Source organism: Triturus cristatus, chromosome 3_1 (genome assembly GCF_964204655.1).
Source record: "Triturus cristatus chromosome 3_1, aTriCri1.1, whole genome shotgun sequence".
NCBI classification, from domain to species: Eukaryota; Metazoa; Chordata; class Amphibia; order Caudata; family Salamandridae; genus Triturus; species Triturus cristatus.
Genome location: NC_140583.1, coordinates 1,109,637,140 through 1,109,651,585, shown reverse-complemented (window position 1 = coordinate 1,109,651,585; position 14,446 = coordinate 1,109,637,140). Strand labels below are relative to the sequence as shown.

Below are 14,446 nucleotides of genomic sequence, written 5' to 3'. Positions count from 1 at the left end.
TAGCAAAGTTTGCTACCACTATATTGGCGCAGTGTGCGCCAGTCTTGGCCACAAAGCACAACTGCCTGGATAGCCAGGTCTGGTAAGAGGGACATTTTGCCCAATCTGTCCTGTATGATGTCCTGGTCTGAGCCGTTCGACAGACCGACCACTTGGAGAGATAGTGCTTTCATATATATTCACAGGTTGAGGTATCAGCGGTTAGCAGTATCCATCAGAAGAACAGGTTACATATGTTCTGTAATGCTGTTTTTGGTGGATAGTCTGTCTAACCACATATTCTTCACTGACCCACCCTCATGCCCATTCTGTGGCATGGACTCTTTAGTCTATGCTAATAAGGTAACATCTTAGAGATTTGCACTCCGGCATAATCTGATTATTAGCATCTGTGTCAAATGGCGTGGACCGATATCAGAAAGAAATTGATAGCAACACACAGTGGTGGTGACTATGGGCCTCACCGTCATATCCGAGGTAGGACAGATCCAGCGAGGATCCGTTGAACGCCATCTGCCAATGCACGAAGAAATTGCTGAAGAATATTTTGCAAATCCTATCTGGTGACTGGGGGTATTCACAAGGTGAGGATTCTGGGGTTAAACAGAGTATACACAAGAAAGAGCGTTACTGAAGGTAAATAACTAGTTCTTTAAATATGGTTTCAGACTTGATGCGGGATAGGCTAGCTGATTTAGAATAATCTCTTCCAAGTGATACTATAGAAGGTGTCCTTGATTTGTAAAGGTCTACCTTTCCTGGGCTTCTTATTCTTGTTGGTTGAAAAGTCTTCCAAATGGATGCTGTGTGGAATCAACCTCATTTTTTAATCCATTCCAAGTGTTCTAGGTGTTTTAAGTTCCTGCCTAAGTGCAGTGAAGGGTATTTGCCAATTATTCTTCATAAGGGTTTATAGATCACTTTCTTGTTAGTTTGGTAGCTTTTTAAGCCTATACCTTTTGTTGAAGTCGCAAATGGATTTACATTTAGATCTGGACTTTTTTTTGCTGTACTCTTCCTTTAAACCTCTTCATTTAATTCAGTTTTCGTGATTGCTTTTGCTTCTACAAGGACAATTAGAACGCTGTGAACTTTATGAATGGACTTAGTCACCACGATCATTTCTGATATTTTCGCTGAATAAAGTCATGCCATGTATCAAATATTATTTCCTGCTAAAACTGTTTGAAATAGATTTAAATGAAAAATCTAATTATCTGTATTTTCTTCTGATTTGACAGGACACCAAAATGCAAGGCAGATTGTAAACAATCTGTATGTTGTCAAATTGTTTAATGCATCAGGATTGGCTATCGAGTAGGAAAGAAAGGCACCAGAAAGCATGAGCTTATTCCATGGGGAATCTTCTGTTTACATTTTGAGGAGAGTGACTATCTAAAAGACTTAATGAGCTGATATAGTGCTCTCGGATTAGGTTGATTGAGAAGAAATGCCACTTAAAGAACAACTTTATTTACCTTCAGTGACACTTTGACTAACAGATAATGTTACAGTAGATTACTCATAGTTATGAAGATTTAGTTGGCTTTTCTTCTTTCTTTAATTCGGTTTTCTGCCGTATTCCTTGTCTCTCCATTGGTGGGTTTTGAGATCTAAGTAATGACGATGGAGGTACATTTATTAGAAGCATATGTCACAGGTTGTCGCGTTACGCAGCTCAGTTCAGGGACTACCATTTCATTCAGTGACTAAGGAATACTATAAAGAGAAATATTTTGCTACAGGTACTTGTACTTATTAGAACAAACTTCTACAGTAGTAGTATTAATTGTTGATGTGCCTCATGTATTTTTTATGTTTGCTAATTCTCAATAAAATATATCTTGTACAGCTTTGTACTGTATCTTCATTTCACTGTATGTTGTCTTACAGCAACTATACAGGAAAAAACCTGGGATGACTATGTCTTCTGCCAAATTACCTCAGAACATTTCGAAAAATAGATACCGAGATATTTCGCCTTGTAAGTATATCATGAAGGAATCCACTAACATTTCTGGTTGGCAACTGGATCTGCAAACACAAGTTTATTTTAACATTTATTTTTGTTGTGTTTTTCAGATGATGCTACCCGGGTTATTTTAAAAGGCAGTGAGGATTACATCAATGCAAATTACCTAAATGTAAGTTGTATTTTTATGGTTTTAATTGTAGGGCATATTCCTATATAGCAGTCATCCCAAAGACTTAGTTTAATGTACTTTTCCATTTGTTTTATATTTAATCATTGGGAAAGATCTCTCCACTTATGTGCAGTCACTTTGTTGTTCGCATCAATTGCATGAGTCAAATTTATTGCAAGGCTTTGGCCACAGAAACTTGGTTATTGTGAGTAAATATCACAAATGAACCTACATCTTTTACCAGTATCTCCGTGGTAAAAGCTGGTGTTCTTCTGTACAATTGCAGCGGGCCATTGCAATTTACGCCACAATACCTTAAACAATAATATCTAACGTTTGATTGTACCTTATGTAAGCAAAAAATTTTAAATTATCCTATGAAGATACATTTAATACATTCTAAGAATAAACTTTAGGGATCGTCACTGCTGTATAATTCTGCTTTCTGTGCCTCCTAGATGAAAGAACCAACCAGCATTCTATGTACAGGAGATTGTTTTTGTAACAAAATGTCAGTTCCTCCCTATGCTACTACATATCTTTCTCTCTAGAAGTTAATAGTTCTGCTCCTTGATTTATACATGTAAGTGTTAGCGTGAATTTAGACGTTCATGGTCTGTAGGTCTGGGAGAAGATCCATTGAGTTGAATGTCTCCATACCAAGGGACGGCTTATTCTTAATTTAGGATTAAAAGTGAACATCGTTTAGTGATTTAACTATTGTAATCTTCTTCTGTTTGGCCTTCCCTGGTACTCCTTTCACCATTAGACAATGTCCTGAAAGATACCCAATCTCTGAATAATCCACCATGGCTTACCCCCATCTCTGCATACTAAAAGTGAGCTTGTTGGATCACCAACAAGCTTATGAATAGATACTAGCTACTGGCACTTGAATTCACAGCAGTGAATGGTCTGTCTCCAACCACCTCTGTGATATGTTATCTCATTACCGAGCTACTTGAAATCTAATAATTGTCTGCTTTAATCTCCCATTCATGTTCAAGCCATTTTGTGTTGCCTACTGCTTCAGGTCTTTCCACTTTCAAGGTTACTATACTGGACCTCCATGCCATCAGAGGTTCTAGAAAACTTGTTTCAAAACATAAAGACACATTTAACAGGACAGCTATTGCAACTCTAAAGACCAGAGTTATCACCTCTTCTGTAAATCTGTGCATCACATGGCTGTATATTCTATTAGAGAAGTGTAATTGCTTGGATATGTTGTCTTCACCGTTCATGTCCTAAAGCTTGTGCAACTAACCTGTACTTCAAATGGTATTTCACTAAAGTGTGAACCACTATATTCTTATTGCCCACGCCCTGTTATCTCTGCTACATTAAACATTTCTGATTGAATTTTTTTGTTGGTTTTGTTGGCAAATAAACCTAAGTGTTCTGAGTCAACATAAAGATTCAGTATTTAAAAGAGATTGCTGCTCCGTTATATTTACATTCCTATGTGCATGTTTACAGAAGGGCAGATAGATGTGGCCTTTCATTTCAAAGAATTTTATAAAGAGTCCCATTAATAGGCAGAAAAAAAGTTGGGCTACAAACTACCCCAATTAAAAAAGCTTTTTAGGATTATTACGTATGAAACCAGTTAAACCTCAGTTCATCTTTGATTTGTGTTTCTAGGTCTTCTGCTTCCTGACTAGAAAGGGTCTTTACAAACCTCTTCTTGTACAAAATGAAAATTGCTATATTTTAGTTCATTCAGTTAAGGTGAGAATAGTTTCATTTGCTGAACTTGTAGAAAAAGATCAATGGGTTAACTCCTAAACTTCCCCCTAAACCTTCCTATACTTTAGTTGATTAGGACTCAGTTTTTAATTTAGTAATTTCATTTCCACTTATGCTAGAATCAAACTCTAAGAAAATAATATAGTCAAGATTTACAAAGTATCCCCATTGATCTTCAAAAGTCTACTTGGGTATTGCTTTGTTCTCAAATTCATAACTTACGTCGTAGCCTGGTTAATTATAGGGAATTTACTTTTACAATAAAAAACCACACCCTCTAGCATGAGATTCATTGAGGTTTTAGTATAAGTTGGCAAGTCATTTTTTACTGTACTGGCTAAAGCAGGTTTTGTGCTATCTATTTTCGTGGTATCCCACCTCGGGCCAAGTAAATACCAAACATTATTAAGGAGGAGTTAAAGTGCAAAGATGCAGCCTTTTTAATAAAAAAAAAAGCTTTATTTAAATTTTAGTACCATACAAAATTATAAACAATTGCTATCATGATCATACGAAGGAGAACAACACCACCATCATATCACATTTACGGTAAGTGGTAGCATGACAAAACTGTATAATACAGAAAAATTCAAAACGGTGAAGCCATTATCTGAAAGAGACACATTAGTTCGATTCCTCACCTTAGAATATCCCTAGGCGTCAGACTGGATCCGGAAAGATTTTTCGTCAGCAATACCCTTGCGCGTCGCTAGGCGTCGTCTGCGGCTCCGCGTTCGGCGTTGTGCACCAGAATGACGTCGTCGGAGTACTTAGACGCCGCCCTCACGCGCTGACGTCCGTTCTTCTTTTTTCCGCGCCAGTAAGCGCCGATCCGGGAAGAGCATACCCTTTTAGTCGTTTTTTGACTAAATTTTTTTTTTTAACTCTTTTGGTTCTATTCTTGTCGACATCGACTCTGGTGCCGGTAGGGATGCCTGGTTTTAAGGCCTGTGACTCCTGTCACCGACTGATGTCGGTCACGGACCACCACCGCCGGTGCATCTATTGCCTTGGAGCCGACAAAGACGCCGAGGCGTGCCTCGACTGCCGGGCCTTGACTTCGAAAGCTAGGCGGGAGCGGTCCCGCAAGCTACTCGAGTACCAGCAGTCAGCTCCGCACCGCTCCAGGTCCCGGTCGAGGAGGTCGAGGGACCGGTCGCGGAGCCGCAGCCACAAACGCTCGTCGGGGTCGAAGTAGTCGAAGCACAGCAAGAAGTCGAAGAGGCGACATCGCTCTTATGACTCCCCTCGCCGGTTGTGCGACTCGGCTGAGGGTTCGGGTGGCACCGGACGATGCCATTCCCCAGTTAAGTCCGAGCCCGGCGTCGGAGCGGCGCCGGCTGGCACCGCTCCCGACGCCGATGGGTGGCAATTTCATCTTCCGCCCGGCTCCGATCATTCCACCTGTATACCAATAATCGAATGACGGTGACGACTGGGAGGGGTCTGAGGACCCTCTGGCCCGAGAGGGCCAGTTATCTCAGGACTGGGCAGATGAGCTGGGGGATGCCAGTGGTCTTGACACCTCCCCTGACACTGGCTTCATCTCTCCTCCGACTGTGGCTTCAGAGGAAGGTGCTGCATTTTCTGTGGTGCTGCGCAAGGCGGCCGAAGCCCTGGGGCTGGAGCAACCTGCTGTGGCCGTGATGACTAACCTCCTCACTGAAGTGCTCCAACCGTCAGCAAGCTCCTCGGAGCCTCTGCTGCAGTTTAATGAAGCACTGGTTGACGTTCTGAAGGGCACCTGCTCCAAGCCCTCCACAGTACCTCCTGTGGACCGCAACGTGGCCCGGCGCCGCCGCCCTGCACCGGGCGACCCCAGTTTCATGCACCCCACGCCCGAGAGCCTGGTTATCCAGGCCTCTACTTAACAGACCTCCTTCCCGTCCGCTCCCCCGGATCGGGAATCCAAGAGACTAGAACAGTTTGGTAAGAAGCTATTCTCCTCCCTTAGTTTGGGATTGTGGTCTATTAACACCGCTTGTCTTTTGGATCGTTACTCCCACTCCCTGTGGGATACGGTGGAGGACGTGCTGCCCCAGTGCCTGGAGGAGGCCCTGACACAGCTCGCCCAGGTCTTGCCGAGGGGCGGGATGCGGTACAGCATGCAATCCGATGTGGACTGGACACTACGGACTCGCTGGGTAGGGCAACGTCTACCACGGTGGCGCTTCATCGCCACGCCTGGCTGCGGTCCACGAGTTTTTCTGGGGATGTCCAGAGCACCCTCATGGACATGCCCTTCGATGGCAGTCGCCTTTTTGGCGACAAAGCGGATAGTGCGCTGGAGCGCTTTAAGGACTCCAGGGTTACGGGCAAGTCCTCGGGCCTCTCTGCCCCGCGCCCGCAAACTTCCGCTTTTCGTCCCTTTCGTGGCCAAGGAAGGGGCGCCCCCTCACGTCCGACTAGCCACAGGCCGCCGAACCAACCTCAGTGCGGTCGCGGACCAGGATTCCGCCGAGGTGGTACTGGGGGACAACGTGCCGGTCCGTCCACATCTAACCCAGCTGCATCCGCCTCAAAGCCCTCTTAGTCCGAGCTTTCAGGCCCATTCCACGCCAGAGGGAGGCATTGTTCGCCATCACCTGCTCCACTGGCGTACCATCACATCGGACAGGTGGGTGCTGCAAATCGTCCGCAGGGGCTACTCCCTCCCCTTCGAGGCGACCCCTCCAGCCATGCCACCGCAGTGCCACCGAATTTCGGGGGATCACTTGCAACTTCTGCAGGAGGAAGTTACGGCCCTCTTGGCCAAGGGGGCCATCAAGCGCGTTCCTGGTCCAGAAGTAGGTCGTGGTTGTTATTCCCACTACTTTCTGGTTCCCAAGAAGGGCGCCTACGCCCTATCTTGGACCTCAGGAGCGTCAACACCTTCCTCCGGAAGGAGAAGTTCAAGATGCTCACTGTAGCTCAGGTTCTGGCTGCCCTAGACCCTGGGGACAGGATGGTAGTGTTGGACTTGCAGGACGCTTATTTCCACATCCCCGTCCTGCCGGCCCACCGGCGTTACCTGCGATTCACGGTGAGCCAGGAGCATTTTCAGTTTACTGTGCTCCCCTTCGGCCTCACCAGTGCCCCTCGGGTGTTCACGAAAGTGATGGCGGTGGTTGCAGCTCATCTGCGCAGATAAGGGGTTTCAGTCTTCCCCTAGCTCGACGACTGGTTGTTGAAGGCGGGTTCGCCCCAGGCAGTCGTCTCCCGCCTCCAGACTACCGCAGACCTCTTGCATTCGCTGGGGTTCTCCATCAACGTGTCGAAGTCGCATCTGAGTCCCTCCCAGCAGCTCCTCTTCATCGGAGCTGTTCTGGACTCGGCGCAGTTCCGGGCCCATCCTCCTGAACAGCGGATCCGGGATATTCAGGCTCTGATTCCTATCTTTCAGCCTCTATCCCGGGTTTCGGTCAGGTTGGTGCTGCGGCTTCTGGGGATGGCCTCCTGCATCCTGTTGGTGCATCACGCCAGATGGTGAATGCGGGCTCTGCAGTGGGACCTGAAGTTTCAGTGGGCCCAGCATCGGGGCGACCTGTCCAACCACGTCCTGATCTCGGAAGGCACTGCGAGACAGTTGCAGTGGTGGCTCACGGATCAGGTCAGTGGCAGATCCCTCTTTCTACCCCAACCGGAGCATGTGGTAGTGACGGATGCGTCCCTCCTGGGATGGGGGGGCCACATGGGAGAGGCGGAGATCAGAGGCCTCTGGCGGAGTCCCGGCTCCATATCAACCTTCTGGGGCTGAGGGCGATCCGACTTGCACTGAAGGCATTTCTTCCCTCTGTCCGGCGAAGTGTAGTGCAGGTGTTCACGGACAACACCACCGCCATGTGGTATTGCAACAAACAAGGCGGGGTGGGGTCGTGGACCCTTTGTCAGGAGGCTCTGCACTTCTGAACATGGCTGGAACAAAATGGGATCACCCTGGTGGTTCAACATCTGGCGGGCTCTCTGAACGCCAGAGCAGACGAACTCAGCCGCCGGTGCATGATGGATCACGAATGCAGTCTAAACTCTGACGTGGCGCAAGGCCTCTTTCGGCAGTGGGGAGAGCCTTGGTTAGATCTATTCGCCACCGAAGAGAACGCGCAATGTCAGCAGTTCTGCGCGTTGAAGTTTCCAAGGCAGGCACTCGCTCGGGGACGCCTTTAGTCGCGAGTGGAGTTGCGGTCTGTCGTACGCCTTTCCTCCTATACCACTTCTGCCCAGAGTGCTGAAGAAGATCAAGCGCGACCGGGCCCAAGTCATCTTGGTGGCTCCGGATTGGGCACGAAGATTCTGGTATCCCGAGCTACTCACTCTGTCGATCGATTCCCCGACACGACTGCCTCTTCAGGAGGAACTTCTGTCGCAGCAGCAGGGGACGGTTCTCCACCCGAACCTGTCCAGCCTCCACGCGTGGAGATTGAGCGGTGGCAGTTGATGCCATTTGACTTGCCTCCTGAAGTCTGTAATGTTATATTCTGGCAGCCAGGCGTCCCTCCACAAAATCGGTATACGCCTGCAGGTGGAACAAATTTGTGGCATGGTGCACAGCAAAGGCTGTGGATCCCCTTTCCGCCCCTCTTTCTGAGGTTCTCCTCTTTCTTCTTTCCATGGCCCAGCAGGTCTCTGCTCTGGGCACCCTTAAAGGTTATCTTTCTGCTATTTCTGCTTTCTTGCGGCTTTCTGATCAGCCTTCTCTTTTCAAATCCCCTGGGCATTTCTCACATGTTTCCTCCTGTCCCTTTCGTAATGCCTCAGTGGGATTTGAATCTGGTCTTGACGTTTCTGTTGTGTGCTCCCTTTGAGCCACTTCATAATTGTCCCCTTCGTCTCTTGACGCTTAAGACTGCTTTCCTGGTAGCCATCACCTCTGCTGGGTGAGTGAGCTCCAGGCTCTCTCTTCTAAGCCTCCTTTTCTTTCTGTCCATCCGGACATTGTTGTTCTCAGGACTCGTCCTTCCTTTCTCCCTAAAGTGGTAACTGCCTCTCACATCGGGCAGTCTGTTACGTTGCCCACCTTCTTTCCTCCTCCGCATCCTTCGAAAGAGGAAGAGAGGCTCCACCGTCTGGACCCCAAATGGGCGCTGTCCTTTTATTTGGACCGCACCAAGCAATTACGGGTGGACGACCAACTCTTTGTTGGCTACGTGGGCGCTAAGAAGGGGTGGGCGGTGCACAAGCGAACCATCTCTCGGTGGGTCATTTTGTGTATCAAAGCTTGTTACTCCTTGGCTAAAAAGGAACCTCCTGTAGGGCTGAGGGCCCATTCCACTCAGGCCATAGCGGCGACAACTGCCCTGGGCCGGGGAGTCCCCTTGCAGGACATCTGTCAGGCAGCATTGTGGGCCTCACTGCATAAGTTTGCTAAACATTATTGCCTGGACAGCCAAGTCCGGAGAGACTGCTTCTTTGGCCGTTCTGTTCTCCAGGACTTTCTGGTGTGATCTTGGTTCGCAGACCCACCACTGGGGTTGGTATTGCTGGTGTATCTATTCTAAGGTGAGGAATCTAACTAACGTGTTTCTTTCAGATATACAAGTTACTTGCCTTCGGTAACGATATATCTGTAAGAAACATTAGTTAGATTCCTCACCGACCCACCCATCCTCCCCGTTCTGCGAACCGATACCTAGGGTTGAGGTTATCCCTTTCTGATGGATACATCTGCCAGTGGATTCCTCACCTTGTGAATATCCCCTGCGCCAGCAACATTCAGAAACTTTTGTAGCAGTCCTCGCCGATGAGGTCGAAGACGACGTCACAGACACGGCACCGCTCGCGACTCCGCGACACCAGCTCCATAAGAAGACCTCGTCGGCGTGATGACGTCAGTTCCCTTTTTTCCGCGTCGTCGACGCCAACGGATTTCGGGAATCTCTATCTGTAGCTTCACTGTTACTTTGTTTTTTTTACTGCTTCTCTTTGTCTTCTTCTGTGAAAATGTCGACAAAGAAGTCAGGATTCAAACCCTGTTGTGAATGTGGGAAGCATATGTCCATTACGGATCCACATGACGACTGCGTATGGTGCCTGTCATCGGACCATGATGTAGAGGGATGTTCTCGCTGCCGCAAGATGAGTTCCAAGGCTCTCAAGGAGAGGGAAGCAAAGCTCTTCATCGCGAGAATGAAGAAAGAGAAAAGAGACCGGAGAAACTAGAGGACGAGTTCGAGATCGGTATCGAAGTCGACTTTGGGGCATGCTTCCAAATCCAGGAAGCACAAGAAGAAGAGGAGGCATTCCTCTCGGCGTCACTCGGATAAGAGTACGGCTCCGGGATCGATGTCGCCCACTCGATGGCGTAAGGACTTTGTATCTCCCTCACCCGTTCCGGATACACCTGTTGGCCTGTCTTCACCTGTGGCTTCACCGGAACATTCTCCGGCTCCATCTCCGACGCCGGCTCCATCTCCGGCTCCGGCTCCGTCCCCGGCTCTGGTTGAGGAGCTTCCAGTTCCGGGTGAGCCTTCAGCCCTGCAGATTCCACCGTTGGCGCCGGTTGGCCCGAGTCCGGTGATGCCTGAACAGTATCCTGCGTTCCCTGGACCAGGTCAGGACCCCACGCATTATCCTAATGCAATGTACGGGGTATTCTCCAGAGCCATGTACCCCTCTGGTGCACCTTCGGGTCCTATGGGTCCTATGGCTTTCAGTTTGGGGGTTCCTCAAGCCTATCCTCAGTACCCCTTCATGCCATTTTTTCCGGCGACGCTGTCTTGGCATCTACCGGCGCCGAGGACGTCGACGCCGCTCCCTTCACCGGCGTCGACTCGACCTCGCTCGACGCCGGCTGCTCCTGTGGATCCACTTTCGACGCCGGCACCGGCGCCGTCGGATTCGATCACGGCGCCACCGACGCCGGTTGTAAGAATCAGGTCTAGGAAGGAGGCTCAGAGAGTGTTGGATGAGCAAAGATACCTAATGGAGGAGGTAGAAGAAGGGGAGCTCATGGAGTCAGATGATGTTTTTGAGGAGTTGAAGGAGGCTAGCGGCCTGGACTTGTCTCCTGAATGGGAGATTACTCCTCCTTCTGATGCACCTTTAAAGGATATGGCACCATACCATGCGGTCATAAGAAAAGCAGCTGAACTTTTAGATCTGCAGTTGCCTTCAGCTGAATTGAAGCCGAACATTTTAACGGAGGTGCTGCACTCTCCCACTACTGTTTCTGAGCCTTTACTTCCCTTTAACGAAGCCATCCTAGAGCCAGTGATGGAGGTGTGGCGTAGGCCCTTTTCTGCTCCGGCAGTTTCGAAAACCATTGCCAGGAGGTATAGGGCAGCTCCTGGGGACTCAGAATTTTTAACTTCTCACCCGTCTCCTGAGAGTCTGGTGGTTCAGGCGGCATGTTCAAGGAAATCTACAGGTTTGTTTCCCCAGGTCCCGAGTGACAGGGAGGCTAAAAAACTGGATCAGTCGGCCAAGAAGGTCTTTTCTTCGGCCAGCATGGCCCTTAAATCTATGAATGCCACTTGCCTCTTGGGACGCTATATTCATGCGCTCATGGATTCAGCGAAGCAGCTAGCCCCAAAACTATCAGAGGAGGATAAGGTTGGTTTTAATGAGGCCCTTTGGATGCCCAGGCGGCAGCGCGTCAGGTGATAGAGTGGATTGGACACAGCTGACTCAGTAGCAAGAGTCATGAGATCTTCTGTTGCCACTAGGAGGAGCGCGTGGCTTTAGTCATCGGAAATTTCCCCTGATGTTCAATCAACGCTGTTGGACTTGCCTTTTGATGGCTCCGGACTCTTTGGTAAGAAGGCGGATGCTGCACTTGAACGTTTTAAAGAAAGTAAGGCTACGGCTAAATCTTTGGGCCTTCAATCCCAGTCAAGGGGATCGTTCAAGAGGTACAGGGGTTTCGGAGGGGCAACCTTTCGTACTTATAGGCAGCCCCAGCAGCAACAGCAGCAGAGCAATCTGTATAAGGGGTACAGAGGCAGGATCAGGGGTCACATTCGTGGCCGTCAGCTCTCCTCCTCCTCTTCCTCAGCCCCTCCCACCACTGCAAAGAAGCCCTAGATCCACCATTCTGGATCATGTTGGTCCTGTGGGGGGCCGGCTTACCCATTTTCTACAAGATTGGGAATTGGTTACTACAGACCTTTGGGTTCTAGATCTTGCAGAAAATGGGTATGCCCTTTCCTTTCGGGAATTTCCTCCAAATTACCCTCCTTGCCAAGGGGCTTGCTCAGAGAACCACCGTCTTCTCCTACAGGAGGAATTACCTCGGCAAGGAGGGTTAGTGAGCTTCAAGCTCTGAGTTCAAAACCCCAGTTCTTGACCATTCATGCTGAAAGAATGGTACTCAGGACCAGGGCTGCTTTTCTGCCAAAGGTGGTAACTCCTTTCTATCTGGGGCAGTCCATTATCCTCCCTACCTTCTATCCTCCCCCTCACCCTTCCACAGAGGAGGAGAGACTTCATCGCTTGGACCCTAAGAGGGCGGTGAGCTTCTACCTTGACAGGACAAAAGATTTTCGGGTTGATGACCAGCTCTTATTGGGCTTTGTTGGCTGCAGGAAAGGCAGAACGGTGCACAAGCGCACCCTTTCCAGATGGATTGTCTTGTGCATCAAGATATGCTACTCTTTGGCTGGTAAGGAGCCTCCGGAGGGTTTAAGGGCTCATTCAACTAGAGCTAAGTCTTCCACTTCGACTTTGTCTAGAGGTGTTCCTGTGGAGGACATTTGTAGGGCGGCAACTTGGGCCTCCCTTCACACTTAAGCAAAACATTACTGCTTAGACACTGAGGTGAGGAGGGATGGACACTTTGCTCGTTCTGTCCTTAAGGACTTTCTGGTATAGAAGGGTGACACCCTCCTCCGGGAGTGGGTACTGCTGTGGGAATCTATTCACAAGGTGAGGAATCCACTGGCAGATGTATCCATCAGAAGAACAAGTTACTTACCTTCGGTAACGCTTTTTCTGGTGGATACAGTATCTGCCTGTGAATTCCTCACTGACGCACCCACCTCCCCGTTGTCCACCCTTGTATACCTACAATTCTAATGATGGTGTTTCAAAATGTATTTGTTACTGTCAAAGTAATTGTGTTATTTCTTTTGCCTTTCTATTTATTTTCCACACTGGGTGTGTTGATTTGTATATTATGTACTGTGTATACTGAGTATATATTGCTGTCAGTCCGTCCGTGTGCACGGAAAAAAGGGCGGAACTGACGTCATCACGCCGACTAGGTCTTCTTATGGAGCCGGTGATGTTAGCGGAGTCGCGAGCGGTGCCGTTTCTCTGTGACGTCGTCTTCGACCTCATCGGCGTGGACTGCTACAAAAGTTTCCGAATGTTGCTGGCGCAGTGGGTTCGAGGCATGTGGGCTGCTGAATTCATATCTGTGCATAGATCGCCGCCTAGTGTTGGGTCCGGATGATTGCATATTGTTGTCCTGGAAGAGTCTTCGAAGTATCACGAGATAGGTGGCTCCTCCCCTGGACTACAGTGCGCATGGGCATCCCCTCCATCCTTAGATTGTTTTTTTCCGCCATTGGGTTCGGATGTCCTAATCTTAACTCTTTGAGTATTTAGGAAAACCTTTATTTTTCATTAGGCCAAAAGGCCTTTAAACTCGTCGGTATTGTTTTCGTTTGGTGCCAAGTACTTTTGTCGAGTTAGTTCTCAAGAAGAGCATCGAAGTTAGCCGTTTGCCCTTCGACACCAGAGGCCCAATCGAGATCGACGATGGAATCAAATAGTCCAAAGAAATCGAATAACCCCTTTAAGCGTTGCCCGCTTTGCAACGCTAAGTATGCTCGCTTCGACGTGCACCCAGTGTGCAACAAGTGCCTCTCTCCAACACACGATGAAGCCACCTGTATGGCCTGTTCCAGTTTCCGATAGAAGAAAACTCTTCGCATTCGTCGAGCAGCTCGGCTCGAGGCGCAAAAAGCGGCGCCAAACCCGGACAACATCTTCGGGACCGAAGATGAAGAGGTCGTGGACCTTGAAGTTCAGGAGGGGATATCGGATCCGCCTTCGGAGCGTGAATCCGACTATGATGCCGAAGACGAGCGTCTCGTAGATGAAGCGGAAGATGATGTTGTCGACAAGGTAGGAGACGACGAAGAGGCCCTTGGGGCCGAAGAAGATGGCTCGGAAGATGAGCTAGGCCCCAATGTTGGTACAGGGCCCGAAGAGGCACTAGATAAGGCTCAGATCGCCACACGGCCTTACCCAAGATCTTTCCTCTCGTTCTACAGCCCCGCCTAAAGGCCCGGCTTCGAACTATCCTAAAGAGCCATCGGTATCGAAAGCGCCATCATTCGATCAAGATAAATCGAAACTGAAGGCACAGGCACTGAAATCGAAACCGAAAGAGAAAATCTCTCTAATCGGCAACAAGGCCTCGAAGCCATCGGAGCCGAAGACCCAAAAGACGACACCTAAGACCAAGGTCAAGGTGGTCGACCCGAAAAGATCGGCGCAGAGGATCGTTGATACAGAAAAAGAGGGCGACCCTCAAGAGCCGACCCCTCCCAGTCCTCGTGTCGAGAAACAGACGTCTGGTACGGGGCTCCATGCCACTACAAAGAAGGTCTCAAAGGACCATGTCGAGTCGA

At 48.9% G+C, this 14,446-nt stretch overlaps 1 protein-coding gene across 5 annotated transcripts in view; it reads left to right on the top strand.

The window, feature by feature from the left end:
• PTPN4 (protein tyrosine phosphatase non-receptor type 4) overlaps window positions 1-14,446 on the top strand; it is a 1,082,125-nt gene that overhangs the window by 707,139 nt on the left and 360,540 nt on the right. For all 5 annotated transcript variants that reach the window (XM_085645981.1, XM_085645984.1, XM_085645983.1 and 2 more), the window contains 2 exons: window positions 1,894-1,984; window positions 2,083-2,144. In XM_085645981.1, the coding sequence (XP_085502107.1) occupies window positions 1,894-1,984; window positions 2,083-2,144 (153 nt within the window). The remainder of the gene's footprint in view (window positions 1-1,893; window positions 1,985-2,082; window positions 2,145-14,446) is intronic.